Source organism: Bos mutus, chromosome 5 (assembly GCF_027580195.1).
Source record: "Bos mutus isolate GX-2022 chromosome 5, NWIPB_WYAK_1.1, whole genome shotgun sequence".
Taxonomy (NCBI): Eukaryota; Metazoa; Chordata; class Mammalia; order Artiodactyla; family Bovidae; genus Bos; species Bos mutus.
In genome coordinates, this window is record NC_091621.1 from 14,803,465 (window position 1) to 14,826,349 (window position 22,885).

General features: G+C 39.2%; 1 protein-coding gene across 2 annotated transcripts in view; it reads right to left on the reverse strand.

Moving 5' to 3' along the window:
* Nucleotides 1–22,885, reverse strand: part of SARNP (SAP domain containing ribonucleoprotein) — a 49,771-nt gene that overhangs the window by 9,601 nt on the left and 17,285 nt on the right. For both annotated transcript variants that reach the window (XM_070370353.1, XM_070370352.1), the window contains 4 exons: nt 22,717–22,790; nt 22,247–22,275; nt 19,711–19,736; nt 18,376–18,444 (listed from right to left, as the gene is read on the reverse strand). In XM_070370353.1, coding sequence (XP_070226454.1) covers nt 18,376–18,444; nt 19,711–19,736; nt 22,247–22,275; nt 22,717–22,790 — 198 coding nt within the window. The remainder of the gene's footprint in view (nt 1–18,375; nt 18,445–19,710; nt 19,737–22,246; nt 22,276–22,716; nt 22,791–22,885) is intronic.

Genomic DNA, 22,885 nt, shown 5'->3' on the forward strand with positions numbered 1-22,885 from the left:
CTAGTCATTCAAATATCCACTGAGAGTCTACTTTGGGTCAGATAATGTTCTGGCATTGGGAATAAAAGATGAGTAAGAAAAAAAAAAAGATCCTTAACCTCATAGGACTTATAAATTCACAACTGAGTGACTATAAAGATATGTGCCGTGGTTCATTATATTACTGCACTGTGAGGATCCATGGGGAATCTTTCTTTCTGAATCCCAGGCCCAAAATAATTACGCTTTTGATGAGTAACTTGTTAGTTTTTACTTTGAACCCTGTTGTTGTCGTTTAGTTGCTAAGTCGCATCTGACTCTTTGCGATCCCATGAGCTATAGCCCACCAGGCTCCTGTGTCCATGGGATTTCCCAGGCAATACTGGATTGGGTTGCCATTTCCTTCTCCAGGGGAGCTTCCCAACACAGGGATCAAATCCTCGCCTCCTGCATTGGCAGGCGAATTCTTTACCAGAGCCACAAGGGAAGCCCTGGTAATCACTGTAAATAGTATAATTTTGTTTTCCTCTTCATATTGACTGCTATAAAGTTTGGAGTAAAATGTATGGCCTGTCCCTGGCAAGTGGTTTTGAAAATATTTCTATTCAGGAAGGAGGGGCCAGAAGTATTGAGGTGAGAGAGAAATATGAGATCAAGAGATGGTGATCAGGGGGACTTCCCTGGTGGTTCAGTGGCTAAAACTCTGTGCTCCTAATGCAGGGGACCTTGGTTCAATCCCTGGTCAGGGCTCCCACATGCTGCAACTAAAGATTCTGCATGATACAACCTGGTGCAGCCAAATAAACAAATTTTAAAAAAGGGAAATGGTGATCAGGGAATTCCCTGGCAGTTCAGTGATTAGGACAGAGTGCGTTCACTGCTGAGGCCTGGGCAAAAAAAAAAAAAGAGAGAGAGAGAGATGGAGATCAAACACCCAGATCCAGAGTTGAAACTTAATAGATAAGATGAAGTACAGTTAGTCACAGGGTTGCTACTGGCCCTTTAAGAACTCATTCCTCCCTAAATATAATGGGATTAATCTTTTTTTTAAAAAAAAAAAAAAAAAAAACCTCAATGCCCCAAGAAAGAAAAAGAAAGGGGAAGGAAGTACAAGGTTATAGCTAGAAATTTATTATTACTATTTTTTAAAATTATTTATTTATTTATGACTGCAGGAGGTCTTTGTTAACTGTGTGCAGGCTTTCTCTAGTTGTGGAGAGAAGGTGCTCTCTCTAGTTCCCATATGCGGGCTTCTCACTGCACTGGCTTCTCTTGTTGAGGAGCACTGGCTCTAGGCTTCAGTAGTTGCAGTTCCCAGGCTCTAGAGCTCAGGCTCAGTAGCTGTGGCCCACAGGCTTAGTTGCCCCCCGTGCTGCATTTTTCCAGATCAGGGATTGAACCTGTGTCCTTTACATTGGCAAGTGGATTCTTAACCACTGGACCAGCAGGGAAGTCCTAGAATTTTTAAATTAAGAGTTCCTGCCAATGTTTTCACGGTGTATACACCGTACCCAGAAATTAAGTCCCAAGTGGAGGACCAGCTGCAACAACTGGCAGCCTGAATATCATAGATGCTTTCTAAAGTGATTGCCTCTTTTTATGACAAAAAGTACCAAAGATAAAACCTCTACCCAAACGGAGTTCCAGCTCTATCTTCCAAACAAAACCCGTGTCTTCAAGATTCAAATTCAAGTGAACATTTTTCAAAACTTACTAATTTTATCCTGAATCCAATAAAGAATACTGTTTCAAGTTTACTGTGTTAGGGTTATTTGCTCTACCAAAAAGTGTCCATTCTGACTTAATTTAGCACCCCATGGGCTCTGTGTTAAAAGCATTCACCTTTTTCCATCTTATTACCAATGTCACTCTGGATCATAGAGAGAAACTAGGAGAAACAAAACAACAGTGACCCAAATATAACCCAGGCTCATGTAGGGAGTCTGAACTCAGTAAATTCTCAAACACAAAGCAAGAGGACTTACTGAATTCAAATAAGAGATAGCCTTACTATTCTGATAGGGAACCAAAATAATTAACCAAGCCAGGTATTTTTTTCTGGTCAGCTCACTCATATCATCCCTTCTTATACTGTGTGTGAGAAGCAGAAATTCCAATCTAAATTCAGTCAGATATATCCTTACAAGTAGAAAGGGGCATTTCAGGGAAGCTGAGGTACTGCTGAGTTGGAACTGGCCCTTCTCCTATAGCTGTTTTAAAGACTGAGCTATTGTTCACATCCAACACTGTTCAATGTAAGAGTCTCATGTATATTCCCAACAGGACCTAAACCATGCCACTTTTTAAAAATATTTCTTTAACAGTTATTTTCTCAGAAGTCTTTTCCCTGGAGTGATGGAAAGGAGGCTGATAGTGAGCAACGAAGATCACAGTTTGCAAAAAACCCAAATAACTGCCTCTTTTTTAAAATGAATTACCACACTAAGATGTTAACCGTTCTCAGGCCAATCTGATTTTCCAAGGGAATGTAAGGTAACAGTAAGGCAAAAAGGAAAGCAGGAGCCTTCTGGTGACTTTCCTGACTTTCACTGCCATGTGACTGATGGCAGGATGAAAAGCAGAGCCTGGGGGCTTTCAGGCGATGGTAGATTAATAATGACATGGCCTTGACTTCCCAGAGGTAAAGGTTATGAAACACTCCAGGGTGAGTGGGCTTCTAATTTCATACTCTCAGAGTGAATGACAGCAACTGATGGTTTTTCTCTCAGAAACACTTCAATGCTTAAACACACAGCTGTCACCTCCCTGCCCCAGTTTCTGATATTCATTTGAACATGTTTATTCCTGAGCCTTTATGCCAGTCAGTCCACAGAACTTGAGGTGGTCCTAAAGACCAATGCACAGAGCCTAAGCAGGACTAAAAGTGAAGGACTGGACTAGCAGAGGGTATGCCATGATCTTAGCACACACAGAGTAAAGAGATACTCCAATGTGCCTGCCACACACATACACACAACACATCTCCCAATACTACAATCTTACTTACTCTCAATAATCTTTTAGCTATTAAGATCAGAATCAACTTTCTAGGGCTAGAAGGGTGCCAAGAACTGTAAAACTACACCAGAAGTAGAGATGACCAAGAACTTTATCTCCTCATATCTTTACAGTATCTAAAGCCCCAGTAGAGCTCAAACCAAATACTCTCCTGAGTCACCAGCTCCCATCACTTTTTCTCTTGTCCAAATCAAGCTTCTCCCCCAACCCCCACTCTTTTCTAACCCCCGAGGAGGAGGTCGTCTCGGTCTTGCTCTAGCTGATTGTAGGACAAAGCAAGGAACGTGGAGGAAATGAAGGCTTCACACTTGAGACCCCTGGAAGCCAAATTTCTATTAAAATCCCAACCTCCCTCACTTAAAAGCCAGGAAGCTGCTGCTCTTAAGGATAAGTGATGCAGAGCTTGGCAGAAATGTCAAGAAGTCAGTAGAGGGAAGCTAAAAACTTCTGAGGGGAAGCAAATTCTGTCTTAACTAAAATACACAGAGAATGAAGGACTACAGTTACCTGAGCATTCAAAAATTTACAATGAACACTAGGAAAACAGTTTCTTTTCCCCTGAGATATTTTAAAAGACAGATTTCTGGCTTCACCCCAACTTATAAAATCTGAATCTCAAAAGGAAGAGCCTAGGGAATTGTAAGAGACCCCTGGTAACTTTTACATGCAGCAACAGTTGGGAGTAATTGCAAATAGCTTTGAGACAGTACAGACCAACAAAACAAAACAAACAAAAACCCCCCAATCTCCCAGCCTCAACAACAAAACCTCACAAAACCAAACAAGGCTGCCAGTCCACTCCAAATTTTCCCCCAAAGTACTAGGGGCCTTCCAAAAAAGCTTTTGCTTCCTACAAACAGGTTATCTCAGTTGCAGGAATGTGAAGGGAAAATGAAAGGAATCACAGCTGACTCTAAGGGACACGAGTCATGCTGCCTTCTTAGAAATGAAATAGAGGAGCAGACACTCTTACCAGTGCAGTTCAATACAGGAAGAACATGCCAAAACAAGATCAGGGAACACCTCAGGCATGTGGGGAAAAGAGAGGCAAACAGGTTCAAGCACACAAAGGTTTTGTTTTTTTCTATAGAACTGATACAGAGGAAGTTTCAATGAAGTGGAGAACAGACAGAACAGATGCTCTTGTCTTAAGGCTCATATGTTTTGCTTGTTCATTTAGAGCACTAAAGAGATCCATCATATAAAACCTCTCATCTTGTACATCTGTTCATTTCCAGTTGCTCTTCCTCCTGAAACATTTCATACCCAAGCATGAACAGGATAGTAAAAACTCTAAAACTGCCTCCTCTACTCTATACCTGAATAAACTTCTCACCCAATAAATACTTTCTAATACCCAGACACCAAGTATTTCAAAAATGATCTCCTTCTCATTAAGGTATCTTCACTGCTAGGGATTTTTTTTAAAATATATTTTATTTGTTTTATTTCGCTGCACTGGGTCTTAGTTGCACCATGTGGGATCTCATTCCCTGACCAGGGATCAAACCTGGGCCCCATGGACTGCAAACGCAGTGTCTTAGCCACTAGCCCACCAGGGACGTCCCACTGCTAGGGATTTAAAGATTCAATGTATATATAAAATCCCAATGTGGGACACTCTGAAAATACATTTCTATATCTGTCCCAACAATCTGCTCTGGGGATGAGAAGGTAATGGGTTAAAATATTATCTTAAAAAATATGAGAAAAGAGTAGTAAAGGAAAGGGAAGAGAGGAAGGAAGTTAACATTTTCTAAATCTTAACAAGGGACTTTAGATTTCATTAAAAACAGGGTCTTTGCTAGTTTGCAAACATCACTACCAAGGATCTTCCTATAAAACATCTCATGATCTGATGATGTTCTATCTCATTCCCATTCCCAACTCCAAAATCTATAGGATTTTCTTTGACCCGATTCAGCTTTCAGGCATAAAAAGCAACTTTACTGTTTTGGTGAGTACATAAGAAAATGAGCTATGTAATTATCAAACCTTACTTGAATCAAACCCATTTGTATTCTTTAAAATGTTACCACTCCTTAGCAATGTTAACCCAACAAACAGTATTACTCAAGTATTAAAATACATCTTAAATATTCCTATAATGCTACTGCTCTCACATCATGAAGAACTTCTGAACACTAAAATTACGTATCCTCCCAAGAATTAATAACACAAACACATAACAAAATCCCCGCGAAACAAACAAACAAACATCAACCCCCTCCTTTTTCCTTCCATACAGATTTTGAAAGACTGACAGATTTGGATTCAGACAGTTAGTTCACATTTCCCCAGAGCCAGGGAGAGTATCTATGGCTTCCCAAGTGGCTCAATGATAAAGAATCCACCTGCCAATACAGGAGATGGGTTTAATCCCAGGGTTGGGAAGATCCCCTGGAGAAGGAAATGGCAAAACACTCCAGTATTCTTGCCTAGGAAATCCCATGGAGAGAGGCCTGGTGGGCTACAGTCCATGGGGTCGCAAAGAATCAGAGAGGACTGAATGACTGAGCAGGCATAGGGAGACTGGACAGCCATTACTCTGCTTAAGACAGCCAGGCTAGCTTACTGGTCACCCCAAAATTAAGACATACAACTAGACATACAATCAGGTATGGTTTACAGATGGGTTTTAAAAATCTTATGCTACTAAGAGCGGCACCTTTTAAAAAACTGGCACTCAGGGACCTCCCATGTGGTCCAGTGGTTAAAACTCTGTGCTTTCACTGCAGGGGGCATAGGTTTGATCCCTGGTTGGGGAACTAAGATGACATGTGCTGTGAGGCACAGCCAAAAAAATTTTTTTAGTAAATAAAAATTAAAAACTGGTATTCAGAGAATGATCTCACCTCAAGAACTTGGTTGGCAAAAACAGTTAAAGGTATTTAAAAGTAAAGCAGACTCAAAAGAATGTAGTATTCCCCTCCTCTTCCAGAGTTTGTTTACTCCTGGGGCAAAGACTAAGGGGGACCACAGAGAGGCATAAAACTTGTTTTTTATCAAAGTCATCAGTTCTGACATGTTAGAAGAAGGAATGCGAAGACATTAGTGGGGGTGGGGTATCAAGCATAGTAAATAAAAAAGACTGAGTTTTTCCTTACTACAAACTTTCATACCTCTAGTTCTTTGGGTTCAAATGAAATTAATGAAATAAGAGAAAAATAAAGTGAAATGGTACAAGATTCCACACACCTTAGGGAAGTATAACCCTCTATTAGAAACTTCTCAAAAATCCAATTTACAGTGAACAGAGCAAAACATTAACCATAAGTGTTGACACAGCACCAAAAATTTCATCTTGCTTCCCCCAATTTTTAAAGTTTTTCCTCTAAAATACTCAATTTATACTCCTAACATTTCTTCACAATTTTCTTCTCATCCATAGCCAGGGAAAAAGTGTCTGTCTGAGGTTTAGGGCACAGAGGGAGGGTAGAAGTAGAGCAAAGAAAAACTTGACTCCTATTTCTCTAGTTAAAATTAGAATACATTTTCAACAGTCCTGGGCAGGAGAAAAATTCCATTCTGCCTCTTTGCTCTTCCAAATTTCTATAGCCAAGTGGTTCAATGGCACACATAATGACATCATTGATTGGAACCATAATAGAAGGGAGTGAGAAGAGTGGGTTGGGGGGGAAGTGGGAAGGAGGGAGGTAAAGATGTATTTGTGTTACAGACAAAAGACAAGTTCTGTTCCTCAGCAGGGACAAATGAAGAACCAGATGAGGGGATAAACTGAGGTCAGAGAGTTTTCCCTATTGTTTCCTCTTTAAACAGCTCCTTTACCACTCCCTCAAGGTTCGTTCCAATGGACGGGTATAGAAATGGACGGGTATAGAAGCAGCATGTGTTTTTATCTTAAAGGAGGAGGCAGAAGAAAAAAAAAAAAACAAATATTTATTTTTAAATTATTATGAATTAGAAGGGGATTTCGGAGAAGGCAATGGCACCCCACTCCAGTACTCTTGCCTGGAAAATCCCATGGACAGAGGAGCCTGGTGGGCTGAAGTCCGTGGGGTCGCTAAGAGTTGAACACGACTGAGCAACTTCACTTTCACTTTCCACTTTCATGCATTGGAGGAGGAAATGGCAACCCACTCCAGTTTTCTTGCCTGGAGAATCCCAGGGATGGGGGAGCCTGGTGGGCTGCCGCACTCTACGGGGTCGCACAGAGTCGGACTCGACTGAAGCGACTTAGCAGCAGCAGAAGGGGATTTAAAGGATTGGTTAGATTTTGGCTGGGGTCCAAAAGCTTCCAGAAATGCTGAGGACTATATGGGGTTAGTCTTGGCTTTTCTGAAATTCATCTTCTCTTGACAGCCACTCTCAACTGCCATCTCTTTCTAATATATAACCTGTTCTTATCTTTTCTTGTTGATTCATGTAAGTTAAAATAATATAATTTTTCAAGTGGAAGAAGCATTTTTTGGGAAACTGACAATCTAGGATGGAGGATGAAGGGAGGGAAATTTTCCCCCAAAGCCCTTTATCAATGAAATACAATGACTGAGAGGATCTATACTGACATTTTTTCTATCTACAATCCTACTACTTGCATTTTTCTTGATCTCATGGGGCACCCTGAGAAAAGGAAATAGAGGATTAAGTTTGCACTTGGCCCAATTACTGTTGCTTAAGTATATGTGGATAGAAAGAATCCAAGCCTACTCAGCATGTTACTTTCCCAACTTATCCTGGGATCTAATCTTTTACTCCTTAAAAAAAAAAAAAATCCTACTAAACTCCTCACCATAGCTTATGGTTTCTCAGAGCTCTTATAGTTTCAATGTCATATGCATTGTCCCACAGTTCTTCCTTTGTATTTTTTTGGGGGGGAGGGATGCTGTGTGGCACATGGAATCTTACTTAGCTCCTCAAACAGGGACTGAACCATGACCCCTGCACTGGAAGCATACAGCCTTAAACCACTGAACCCCCAGGGAAGTCCTTCCTTTGGAAAAGGTTTGTATACACATGCCTAAACTCTAACAAATCCCAATTAAAAACTCTAAGAAGGCTGGTGACCAAATTCTTCTTTTTTGTTCTTTGTGGCCATGTCATGCAGCTTGTGGGATTTTAGTTCCCTGACTAAGGATTTGAGCCTAGGCCCCCGACAGTGGAAGCGTGGACTCCTAACTACTGGACCACCAGGGAATTCCCTAAAATTCTAAATCTATAGTGTGAACTTCCTTCTCTCCATATCCAACTGACTAACCTCTGTATCAAAACCCACTGCTCAAAGGGAGAAACAGACATTCATTTATTTCAGATGGTGGAAGGGAATCGTGATAGAATCAAATAGGCCTCCCAGAAGAGCATGAATGGAGACAAGCCATAATGAAGTCTGTATGCTACAAGACACTGGTGTCCTCTTATAGGTGGAACTGACTCTTTGTCCCAACTTTCTCTTTGATATCTCAACACATTTCAGTGACAAGTTCCTCAAAAACAAGGCAGGTTCAATCTCTCTCTCATTCTGAAGTGGTTCATCCCCACCAACAGTGAGCAAAAATAAAGAATTATACAAATGATTCATGAAACTTATCACTGCAGCCACCCAAGATTCTTCCAGCTACCAGCTTCAGCAACAAGAAGACAGTCAGTAGAGGAGTATTTGTTTTCAAGCTTTTTATATCCTAAAACTGTATAACACAGAATATTCACAGTAAAGAAAACTGGCAAAACCCACAAATATGGAAAAAGTAGCCTTTAGGGTTTACAGGTCCCTAAGATAACTCATGAGGACAGTTACCTATATGAAGAACTACAAGTAGTGAAAACTCAGCAGAATCTTAGTAGAAAAGAAAGGAAGATGTACTAACGTCAATATTTACTACTACTAATCAAGAATCAAGAAGCCATAACATGCCCCTCACACTGTCAGGAAGGGAGAAAAATGTAAACCACACTCCAGTTTTCTGCTTAGTGCCTGGGCCAGATATTTTTGTTTCTTTGTAGTATTTACCTAGTTGGATTTTCTGCAACTTCCTAAAGCATCAATTTTCACTTTTCCAAACATGTTAATGTTTGAAAACAAACAAAAACTATAATCCATTCAAATCAGCTACATCAGTTAATAACACATTTCTAAGCCCAGACTTAATGTACTATGACCATCATATATTAACTGAGCTGGCTTCCCATCTATTTCCCTTATCCATTCCTTTTAGAGATGAATTTCTTATATGCCAGGCCAAGTCCTTCACCAAGAGGACTGATCTAAACACTATTTCTCTTAGGAGGCTTGGAAAACTAACTGAAAGGAAAAAAAAACACAACCAGTCAAGCACAAGACTGAAAACTTAGCTGGTGATCAATCAGAACCAACTAGGCAGAGGTTATTTATCTGGGTTTTGTTTCGTTTGAGGGGGTAGGAGGTTTCTCAGCCCAGAGTCACTGTGAGGCTTATAGGAGAAAAGCCATGCCATTCTATCCTCTAATAGTCCAAAGAGTTGGAAGGGACAATTTACAGCCTCTTGTGTAAAAAATGTCTATAAATGCCAGTGCCATTCTTTGCCCTGTCACTTCCCATTATCCTAAACCAATAGGATTCTATTCACTGAGACCTGAGCTAGAAACATGAATGGACAGGCCTTTCTTGAGCAGGGGGAAAGAGGGAAGATGACTGGAGGGGGGAGCCAGACTTCTTTAAGTTTCTGTGTATTGCCTAACATGTATACTGTTGTTGTTTAGTCACTAAGTCATGTCCACTCTTTTCGACCCCATGGACTGCCAGGCTCCTCTATCCATGGGATTTCCCAGGCAAGAATACTGGAGTGGGTGGTAACTTCCTTCTCCAAGGTATTTTCCTGACCCAGGGATCAAACTCACATCTTCTGCACCTCAGATTCTTTACGTAACACTGAGCCACCTGGAAAGCATACAGTATACTTGTGGACCTGAAAGCTGAAATACGTGAGCTGTCAAGCAGAAATCAGCCTATAACTGATAGCAGATACTCAACATTCTCAAATTTATAACATGCTGGAGATGGTCAGATTGTGACAGTTAAAAAAAAAAAATCTGTCACAAACACTATGCTCACTCCTCTCACAGATTCTATCATATCCACTGGTCTACAGTGGAATCTGCTGGAGAGAAAACAGGATGCAACAAGAACCTCAAGCTGGATCAAGGAAACACAAACTCTATGCGATGAGACAATAGGAGGTGGGTCTCTCATTGCCCCTTCTAGGAAACTAGGATGAAGAGGTGGTATTTCCACACCACCTACTAACCTCCATTATCTGTACCGTATCTGTGCCGAGAGATCTATAAAACTTAAAAGACAGATGACCAAATTACAAAGGAGGAGGCGATACTGGAACCCAGGACCCCAGGATGAAGTGAACATAACTGTGCTAATCTGGTTGTTTCATAAATACAAATTTAATCATATCACTAACCTCTGGCCAACCAAATACTAGGTTGCAAATCATTTCTCGTGATAGAGAACTGTTAAATACAACACTTTGAACCAAACAACTGTTACAGAAAATGTAGCTGGTTGCAATTTTAGGATCTGGGTCCAGGACACTTAAGTCCTAGAAAAAAAGTTACTTGAAAAAAACAACACTTCCTCTTCTTGGACTTCCCTGGTGGTCCAGTGGTTAAGAATCTACCTGCCAATGCAGGGGACACAGGTTCAATCCCTGGTCCAGGAAAATTCCACATGCCATGGGGCAATAAAGCCCATGCACCACAACTACTATCTCTGCTAGTTCACCAGAAATACTACAGGCTCTCATCTGTGTTTTAGAGCCTGAGAGCCACAACTACTGAAGACCCCAAGATGAGAAGTCTGTGCACCACAACTAGAGAGGAGCCCCTGCTCGCCGTAATCAGAGAAAGGTCAAGCAGCAATGAAGACCCAGTGCAGCCACAAATAACTTAACCCTTCTTATTTCATTGCATTTCCTCTAATTTCTCTCCTCCAACAAATTCACTCTGAAACTGTTTATATTCTACAAGCACTAAAACATTCTGGGCAATGGAAACAGTGGTCCAAATAAGTGGTCTGATAAAGGATTTCTATGCTACTTTCAAGTATGAAAGCTGTGTGGGAGATAAAAGCTAGACTTGAGTTGTCCAATGCACATGTGGCTATTTAGATTTAAAACAATTAAAAATTCAGTTCCTAGTCACATTAACTACATTTCAGGTGATAACTACATGTAACTACTGACAAGTATAGAGGCATACCTTGATTTATCATGCTTTGATTTATTGTGCTTCACAGATAGCATACTTTTCACAAACTGAAGGTCTGCAGCAACCCTGTGTTAAGCAAGTCTACTGGAGCCATCTTTCCAACAGCATTCACTCACTTCATGTCTGTGTCACATTCTGGTAATTCTTACATTTCAAACCTTTCTATCGTTGTTATTATATTTGTTATAGCGATCTGTGATCAGAGATCTTTGATGTTACAGTAGTAACTGTTTTGGGGCACCACAAACCATGCCTATATAAGACAGTCACCTTAATAAATATATGTGCGCTGACTGCTCCACCCACAGGCCATGGCCATTTCCTTATCCCTTCCTCTTCCTGGGCCTCCCTATATCCTGAGACACAGAAATATGGAAATTAGGCCAACTAATAACCCTACAATGGTACCTAAGTGTTCCAGTGAAAGGAAGAATTGTACATCTCTTACTTTAAATCAAAAGTTAGAAAGACATGTCAAAAGCTGAGACAGACCAAAAGCTAGGCCACTTACACCAAGCAGTTAGCCAAGATGTGAATGCAAAGGAAAAGTTCTTGAAGGAAATTAAAAGTGCTACTCCAATGAACATTAGAATAAAAAAGCAAAACAGCATTATTGCTAATATGAACAAAAAATTCAAGTGGTCTGGCTAGAAGATCAAAAAGCCATCAGTTCAGTTCAGTTGCTCAGTCATGTCCAACTCTGCGACCCCATGAATTGTAGCACGCCAGGCCTCCCTGTCCGTCACCAACTCCCGGAGTTCACTCAAACTCATGTCCATCGAGTCGATGATGCCATTCAGCCATCTCATCCTCTGTTGTCCCCTTCTCTTAAATCAAAGCCTAATCCAGAGCCAAGTGCTAACGCTCTTCAAGTCTATGAAGGCTGCTGAGACAGGAAACAAAGCTGAAGAATTCTGAAGCTAGAGAGCTTGGTTCCTGAGCTTTAAGGAAAGAGCCACATCCATAACATACATGTACAAGGAGCAGCAAATGCTGATGTAGAAGCTGCAGCAAACTATCCATATATATATATGATAACTAATATATATATAAAACAATTAATGAAGATGACTACATCAAATAGATTTTCTATATATATCCATATATATATATAACTAACTATATATGATAACATATATATATATAAAACAATTAATGAAGATGACTACATCAAATAGATTTTCTATGTAGATGAAACAGCCTTATATTGGAAGAAGATCCCATCTAGGACTTTCACAGCTAGAGAAGAGGTTAATGGCTTCAAAGTTTCAAAGGACAGGCTGACGCTCTTGTTAGGAGGCTAATGCAGCTGGTGAATTTACGTTAAAGCTAATGCTCATTTACCATTCTGAAAATCCTGGGGCTCTGCCTGTGTTCTGTGTATCGACCAACAAAGCCTGTATGACAGCACATCTGCTTACAACATAGCTTACTGAATAATTTAAGTCAACTGTTGAGACCTACTATTCAGGAAAAAAGATTACTTTCCAAGTATTTCTACTCCTTGACAATGCACCTGGTCACCCAAGAGCTCTGACAGAGATGTAAAGTGAGATTAATGTTTCCACTCCCTCTCATACAACATCCATTCTGCAGCCTATGGATCAAGGAATAATTTCAACTTTCAAGCCTTATTTAAGAAATTCTTTTCATAAGGCCACATGTAGTGATTCCTTTGATGAATCTGGGCAAAGCAAACTGAAAAGCTTCTAGAAATGATTCACCATTCTAGATGACATCAAGAACATTTTGATTCATGGAAAGAGGTAAAAAAATCAACATAACAGGAGTTTGGAGAAAGTTGATTCCAACACTCATAGGTGACTCTGAGAAGTTCAAGACTTCAGTACAGGAAGTTAACTACAGATGTGGTGGAAACAGCTAAAGAATCAGAATTAGAAGTGGAGCCTGAAGATGGGACTGAATTGCAGAAAATCGGTAAAACTTGAATGGATGAGGAGTTGCTTATGGATGAGCTAAGAAAGCAGTTTCTTGGGATTTCCCTGGTGGTTCAGTGGTTAAGAATCTGCCTGCCAATGCAGGGGACACAGCTTCAATTCCCTGTCCAAGAACTAAGATCCTATATACTTTGGGGCAACTAAGGTATGCCACAACTACTGAGCCCACACTCTAGAACCAGCGCTCTGCAACAAAAGAAGCCACAATGAGAAGCTTGCGCACCACAACTAGAAAAAGCTCTCAAGCAGCAACAAAGAGCCCAGGCGCTGCAATGAAGACCCAGGACAGCCAAAATAAACTTTTTAAAAAAAGAAAGTGATTTCTTGAGATGAAATATACTCCTGGTTAAAATGCTGTGAATACTGCTGAAACGACAACAAAAGATTTAAAATGTTACATAAACTTAGTTGATAAAGTAGCAGTTGGGTTTGAAAGCACTGACTCCAATTCTGAAAGAACTTATTCTGTAGGCAAGATATTAAATAGCACTGCACAGTACAGATAAACAATGTGGCAAACCTCATTGTTGTTTTAAGAAACTGCCTAGCAAATATATTTGTCTATAACTCCACACACAATCACAGAAAACTAACAAATCTAATCACATGGACCACAGCCTTGTCTAACTCAATGAAACTATGAGCCATGCCTGTGTAGGGCCATCCACTATGGACAGGTCACGGTGGAGAGTTCTGACAGAATGTGGTCCACTGGAGAAGGGAATGGCAAACCACTTCAGTATTCCTGCCTTGAGAACCCCATGAACAGTATGAAAAAGCAAAAAGACAGGACACTGAAAGATGAACTCCCTGGGTCGGTAGGTGTCCAATAAAGATTGAAGGCAAGAGAAGGGGACACAGAGGATGAGATGGTTGGATGGCATCACCAACTCAATGGACATGAGTTTGACTAAACTCTGGGAGTTGGTGATAGACAGGGAGGCCTGGCGTGCTGCAGTCTATGGGGTCACAAAGAGTCGGACACGACTGAGGGACTAAACTGAACTGACAACTCCACACAGCATATGATTTATATTTTATTATAGAAATGTTAAACCACATGTAATATTTCCTTCATGATAGCACTTTTTTTAAGCAATAAAGTACTTTTCAATTTAGGTATGTACACTACTTATTTGTGACTCACTTTATTGCAATATTCACTGTACTGTGGTGGTCTGTAACTGAATTCACAATATTTCTGAGGTATGCCTGTATTAGATAACAGATTATTCAATAGAACAACACTGTGTAGAATGTTTCCATCATCACAGAAAGTTCTATGGAACAGTGGTGCTCAGCAAAAAACAGCAAGGACATTTTCTCGGGCATTTTACTGGTTTATGAGGCAAATTAGAGCAAACCATTGCTAATAGGATAATTCTGAAAATCAGGATTTATGATCAATGCAAATGGAATCTATACTCAAAGAGAACATCTCAGAAAGTCACAAGTTTACAAGAAAAGTGGTCCTCAGAAGAAACCATATATACTCTAGTATAGTGCTACTCAAAATGTAGTCTGCCTCCTAATGCTTGACCCCTAGACTGTTACCAGCCTGCAATAAGTTCAAAAACCATTTAAAAACTTCCAAAGTAATTTAACTTGTCTTTGACATTTTTACTTTACAAAAGTACCTCTCTACAATGAATGGGAAAATTTTAAAAACTAGACTTTCACCACAGAACTTGCAAAGCACTACTCTAGAACACAAGTGTGACAACGAATGTTAGAACAGAGCTCATACAGAGTTCTCCCAACTACATTATCTCATTTTAACTCCTTAGAATTTAAAATGGGAACTAAAATCTTATCAATGATCAACTGAAACAGAGGTTCATTGATTCAAAGTGATAAAACCTGAACTGAAAACTAAGGAAGAAAACTACACTTTATATTGAGGGTCAAAGTGTCACTATGTTCAGTCAGTTCAGTTCAGTCCTCAGTCGTGTCCGACTCTTTGCGACCCCATGAATCGCAGCACGCCAGGCCTCCCTGTCCATCACCAACTCCCGGAGTTCACTCAGACTCATGTCCATCGAGTCAGTGATGCCATCCAGCCATCTCATCCTCTGTTATCCCCTTCTCCTCCTGCCCCCAATCCCTCCCAGCATCAGTCTTTTCCAATGAGTCAACTCTTTGCATGAGGTGGCCAAAGTACTGGAGTTTCAGCTTCAGCATCATTCCTTCCAAAGAAATCCCAGGGCTGATCTCCTTCAGAATGGACTGGTTGGATCTCCTTGCAGTCCAAGGGAAGGAGTCTTCTTCAGTCCAAGAAGAGTCTTCTCCAACACCACAGTTCGAAAGCATCAATTCTTTGGCGCTCAGCCTTCTTCACAGTCCAACTCTCACATCCATACATGACCACAGGAAAAACCATAGCCTTGACTAGACGGACCTTTGTTGGCAAAGTAATGTCTCTGCTTTTGAATATGCTATCTAGGTTGGTCATAACTTTCCTTCCCAAGAGGTAAGCATCTTTTAATTTCATGGCTGCAGTCACCATCTGCAGTGATTTTGGGGCCCCAAAAAATAAAGTTTGATACTGTTTCCACTGTTTCCCCATCTATTTCCCATGAAGTGATGGGACCAGATGCCATGATCTTCATTTTCTGAATGTTGAGCTTTAAGCCAACTTTTTCACTCTCCTCTTTCACTTTCATCAAGAGGCTTTTTAGTTCCTCTTCACTTTCTGCCATAAGGGTGGTGTCATCTGCATATCTGAGGTTATTGCTATTTCTCCCGGCAATCTTGATTCCAGCTTGTGCTTCTTCCAGTCCAGCGTCTCTCATGATGTACTCTGCATATAAGTTAAATAAGCAGGGTGACAATATACAGCCTTGACGTACTCCTTTTCCTATTTGGAACCAGTCTGTTGTTCCATGTCCAGTTCTAACTGTTGCTTCTATGTTAGGGAATTGCAATTATTTATTACAATTATTTATTCTCCACAACATGGTGTTAGGTATTACTCCTAGTTTTATAGATGAGGAATAAAGAAGTTCAGTAATTTGCTCAAAATTAATAAATATATCTTTTCATGTTTTACTCAGCATCCTGTGGAGGCTGAAAACAGGTCAAATATAGAGAAAGACTCCAGAGAAGGGAAAAGACTGATGTCCTTGCATGAGTTAGGTGGACAGCACAGAGCAACACACAAATTCCTCTCAGGAATGGGTCTATATGAGCTAAGTAGTAGGAGATACAATGTCCAATTTTGTTAATTTTGATTGAACATATAATGTATGGCTATTAGCATAACTGATGCCATCTTGGATCCATTCAGCTCCTCCTGTCCTTCCACTGACCCTACCTAGAGCTGTACTGTTTAGTAAATCTCTTCTCTGTCATCAAGGACTTTGTAGTTAATATTGTTTAATGATCATGAGGTCTAGGTGGCCTTTGTGTTATTCAGTCTCTGAAACAATGAAGGCTTTCAATGATGTATTCTCGGCATCCATGAGACTAGTTACCCATTTATAACCTTGACTTGGAAATATACTTCCTGTTTCCAAGCATGTACCCTCAAACCCTGGGTTAACTAAATACAAAAAAAGCCCCAATGGCCCCTCCACAGTATAGAGTACAGCTGCCAATACTTTGAGGTAGCAAAATGCAACCTTATCCTATCTGCTACCTGATCTTACCTGTAAGTAAGTTACACTAAATAAACTAATCCACCTATTATATGCAGCTGCTTCATTTTTCAGTATCATGATACCATCTCAGTTCAGTGGGTACCTTTTGTACCTCTGCCTTCCAACACACAAACTAATACAATTCCCTAGAGGAGTGCAGTTATTGCTGAGATTCTCAGATACTGAGGCCTCATATACAAAAGGAGACAAGATGAAAATCAGGGCCACAGATACAAGGCACCCTTTCCCCTGACCATCTAACAAAACACAAATGACTTTTGGTTTATAGTAACTCTTCCCAATTAAGCTATATGGTGGTTTAAGAATTATATATTCTGCCTCCCTCTCAACTCCCTTATTTCAGTCCACATAAACCACCAAATACTCCTACTGAATACCTATGGTCTCAGAATCAAGTTGGGCAAAAAGACATGATGTTGGGTGGGAAGATTTGGGATAATGGCATTGAAACATGTATAATATCATGTATGAAACGAGTCGCCAGTCCATATTCGAGCACGATACTGGATGCTTGGGGCTGGTGCACTGGGACGACCCAGAGGGATGGTATGGGGAGGGATAAGGGAGGAGGGTTCAGTATGGGGAACACATGTATACCTGTGGCGGATTCATTTCAATATTTGGCAAAACTAATACAATATTGTAAAGTTTAAAAATAAAAAAAAAAAAAAAAAAAAAAAAGACACAATGTTGTATTTCTGGTAAACATAAAAAATATAACCCAAAGGGAAGGAAGATGAAGCACAGTTGTGTTCAAGGTTATGAGTCACATAGGGACACAACTTTTATATGCTCAGCTTTTTTTCTGAGCAAAAGTATAACTACTGTCAGATCATTTTTTTCCAACGGATTTCTAGAGAGCTAAATGCTTCCATACTTGAGTGGGAAATGTTTTTTTTTCCAATGATGGTTTTTCTGATTTAAAATAATCTTCCCTTAATCCAACTATCACCTCAACAACCAAGAAATATGCTCTCATTCTCACAGAACAAAGATTAAGAGACTACTTGCTCTAGCATTTTCTCTAATGTGCCTAGCAAAACTCCAAACACAATAATGTCCTGTAGAATTGATCACTCCACAGGGCATGGTGTCAACAAAGTCATCTTGCTTAAACTAAACAGTGTCAGTTAGCAGAAGGGTAGAAAGAATAAAGTAACTTTCTCAGTGTTTTTCTATAGAACCTCCAAATTTTATTTTCAGGTATCTTTGCCTAATGACAAGACTGTCTTCCCCTGATTATTTAATTTCTAATATACCTATATCAGAAGTTAAAGCAGATGTAACATCACTGAATCCAATATCTTAACTAAGGAAAATATAGACCTTGCTCTAACAGCCAGTGTGGAAGTTATGCAAACAACATCTAGAAAAAAAAACAATTAACTCTGCGAAACAATTTCCATAATGTAATCAATAGTGAGAGGAGGTGATAGTCAAAGGACTGCATTAAATGAAGTGCTGAGTAGCCAGTTCTATTCTTAGGACAGTCATTTCCAAACTATGCAGTCCCAAGCTGCTCTGATGTTGCAAAAATAGTACCTTACCTTTCTGGAGATTGAAGAGACATTCAAACCAAACCTTTGAGCTCTTTCTTTTAGCTTATCCAGGTTAACCTATAAAAACATAAGGGAAAAAACATATTAAAAAAAATCAAAACAGAAAACACAGAGGTACAAACTATGATCCAAAGCTAAGAGTTCAAATAAGCCTATACAACATCAAAGATACCCTATGTGCCAAATTAGGAAACTAAGCAGCACTCATTCATGCCACTAATTATTAAAAGACCTCTCCTGGAATGCAGTGAGAGATTTAGCCCTGCCTCCTTCATTCATCAAAGGTGGCAAAAGCCTAAGCAGGGTTTAAGATCAAAGTAAGCCAAACACTGCTTGAAAAAGCAAACAAATGTCTAAATCATCACCTCTAAACAAGTCTATCATTCACAGTTCAAAACTGTTAATTTTTATACCAAGCCTTTGCAGGTAACTCTTAACTCGATCTCCTAGCAAACAGAAACAATCACTGAAGCTCTCCATTCTTCAGAAGACAAATGCACTACCAGTACCCAACTCAATTTTCTTACTTCTTTTTTCTTGGAAGCCTTGATATATAAGATGATATAAGGATATCTGGGACATTTCCTTTACTACTACCACTGCTAATAACTATGACTACTATTAAAACATTTCACCTTCACTTTAATTATTGAACTGTAACTCCAAGAGCAAGATTTCATAAAGTGAAACATATTTCACAGCATCTGCTTGCATTTTCTAAGCATGCTGACAAGTTATAATAGTCCAGAAGACATACTATCCTAGTCTGTACTCTGGTATTTAACAGGTAGTGTTGAAAATGACCAGTATCTACAGACAGAACTCATTAAGTCGCTTTCACAGATTCTCCTGTGGTAGTTAAGAGTTAGACATTATCCAAAAGCCACTGCTGCTACTGCTGCTGCTAAGTCGCTTCAGTCGTGTCCGACTCTGTGCGACCCCATAGACGGCAGCCCACCAGGCTCCCCCATCCCTGGGATTCTCCAAGCAAGAACACTGGAGTGGGTTGCCGGTGAGGTCTAAAACTCTAGTACCATAGAAGTTATACGGATTATCTTCTAGCTAACAAAATCTATTCATTTTTTCCTAAGAGGGTGGTAGGAAGGAAGATGTTTATGACTCTGAAGATGCAAGAATTTTCCTGACCTCTCAGTACCTCAAACAATTCATTCTATTAAGAACATAAAACACTGTACTGAAAACAAGTCACCAAATTCATATGATCTGTTTCCTCTATCTGGAGAGAAGGAGGAAATCCCTAACTTAAAACTAACTGTATAGAGTTAAGGTTAAAAGAAAAAAAAAAAAAAAACGATTTCTTACCATAGGCTTGGTGTCAGACGACAGGCCTAAAGAAAGAAAGAAAAAAGCTTTATTTTATATTCTTAGAAGTCATAAAGAAAAGCTGACTGAGAGTCTTGAAGTTAGATAGGATAAAAATCATATATATGGAAAATGTCCTTTATGTAATAAAGTTAAAGAAAAGGCAGAGATGACATCTAGAGACCATATCTGCATTCACTGCCACTGGGAACATAAAATAGTATAGCCAATTTGGAGAAGTCTGGCGGTTCTTCGAAGAGTTAAACATAGAACTTACCATATGACCTAGCAATTTTACTTATACATATATACCTCTAGAGAAATGAAAATACATAACCACATAAAAACTGGTATATGAAAGTTCACAGCAGCATTACCCATAGTAGCCAAAAAGTGAAATCCCAACCGTACAGTCAACTGAGGGGCAGATAAAACACAGTACACATCAGTACAATGTAATACTACCCAACAATAAAAAGAAATCCTAAAATAGGGATAAACCTGGAATACATTATGTGAGGTGAAAGAAGCCAGTCACTCATAGACCATGAATTGTATGATGCTATTTATATGAAGGCAAACTAACATATATAGAAAAAACTTAGTGGTTGCTTGTGAGGACAGAAAAAGCAGATGAGAAAAGCTAATGGGTATAGCGTTTCTTTTGGGGGTGATGAGACTATGATGATAGCTGCACAACCACCTGAATATATTTTAAAAACACTGGATTATATACTTCAAGAGGATGAGTTGGATGATATATGAGTTATATCTCAATAAAGCTGTTTAAAGAGAAAGACATATCTAGACAAAGGTGCAGAGCTACTATTATAGACAGTTAAAATTATGGCTACTTAAAGCCAATGTTCTGTCCTGAAATTATCACTTAGAAGTAAGCAGCATATTAGCTCCTAAGGCTCAACCCTATTCTAGTCAATAATTATTTACATAAAACTTTTCAGAATTTTAGTTTAAGCAACCTCAATACTGCAACTGGCTCCAACTTTTCACTATAAATTTCAGGTATAAACTGTTTTGTTTTTTAATTTTTAAATTCATTCTTTCATTCATCTTGGCTGCACTGGGTCTTTGTTGCTGTACGTGGGCTTTCTCTAGCTGCAGTGAGTGAGCAGGTCTACTCCTCATTGAGGTACACAGGCTTCTCCTTGTGGTGGCTTCTCTTGTGGAGCATGGGCTCCAGGGAGCACAGGCTCGGTAGTTGCGTACGGAATCTTTCTGGTCCAGGGATGGAACCTGTGTCCCCTGTGCTGGCAGGGGGATTCTTAACCACTGGACCACCAGGGAAGTCCTGGACTCGATTTTTACCATAATCTACATACTAGGAACTATTTACACATTTTTATGTTCACTTATAAAACAATATTCCTTTTATTTTATTGGTCAACTTTCCTTTTCAGGCTAAGCATTAATTTTACCTTTAGTCTTTCTTCAAATAACACCACTAAATATATCAACTTCTGCTATTCCATTACCAACCCTATGATCTCTCTCCTGATATAATGAAATGTCAGAAAATATTTTGTTTTTAAAGCATGTAGCCATAGTGATCAGAATTTTGCTGGTCTTTTAAAAGTCATAGTGAAACTCTACAGGATCTTTGGAGGACATTTTCTTCACAGACTTGAAACTTTTAACAGGCCACTAGGAAGTCTGTATTTTATCTGGCAAGTACATTTAAAGTCTCTCAGAACAAGTACTATGTTGTTTTTAAAAAGAATAACATTTTTCCCTTAATTTATTACAGATACATGTTCATTGTAAAAAATTTAAAAACTTAAGACAAGCAAAAAGAAGTCATTCTAAATTTCACCAACCAGAGACAATGAATGTTATCAACTTATTATATATCCCTCTAATCTTTTTTCCTATCCATATATGTACTTGTATTGGGAAATGGCAACATACTACAAGAATTTTATAACTTGCTTTTCCCACTTTCCTGGCAAATGGGACAGAAACAACTTTAAACAGTATTATTTTAAACATCTTCAAGGTCTTCTAACTGTACTATGGTACACATTTACTTAACCAGTTCTCTATTGTATATTACATTGTTTCCAGTTATTGATCACTATAAATAATACAATGATATAATCCTTGTGGCTAAATCTTTAAGCATAACCAAGATTATTTCCTTGTAAATTCTTAAAAGGTAAAAGATACTTTTTCCTCTTGTCACTCACACTAGGTAATATAACACTGGACAGGTACATAATAATTATATGCTGATTTGAGACACCAGAATAAAGCTGGTACTAGAATCTTCTCTGAACATATCCAAGAAAAGGAAAACAAATGTTGGCACTGCTTCCTATTCTCTCAAACTTTAGTACCTTCTCTAAATTGCCCGGAAAGGTTTGAAAATGGCTTTACCTAAACCAAAAAGGTGAATATAATTAACCTCTTAAAGGCTTCCAGAGGTAATAAGTTTACCTTAATTTGGAGAAATAAAATCTGTTGTGCCAAAAAAGTAAAAATATAAAGATAACTTTTTCAGAAGTCTCTATATTCTTACCTTTTGATGGAACTGGAGAAATCCCAAATCTGTAGAAAGAAAAACAAGCTAAATTTTAGGAAGCTGTTCACACTCCTGGTTTGTATCCGTGTCAAGTGTACATATGGCACTTCTTGCTTGTGATCTCAAGCCTTGCAATCATTAGCTAATTCTAACAACTCCATGAAAGAGGTTCAGTTGACTCTCTTTCTCACCAAGAGTCCAGAGAATAAACTAAAATGTAGCCTTATCAGAATTGGGAGTAACACTCAATTCCTGTGTTTTTCCTATTACAAAAACCCTGCTTGTTAATAACACCCAATCTACAGCTACTACATCCAGTCAACAGACATGTTCTGAACAGAGCCAAGGGAGCCTTTATTTTCAGCAAGGCCTCTATTCTACTTAAAATAAACTATATTTAAAACCTACCACACCCCCTCACCTTAATATTATCACTATCTCAGATCTAAATAGCTGGGAACACTCACCTAGCTGCCCGGGCAGCTTTCTTACTCTCCAAACTGACAGGTACATTGAATCGTTCAGCTCTCTTCTGCATCCTCTAAGTGATAACAGACAAAAGAAAGGGCAGAGAAAAATTCAATTCTTGATTTCGTTCTTTTAAGAGAAAAGTCATTTAGAGATGTGTATCTTTAG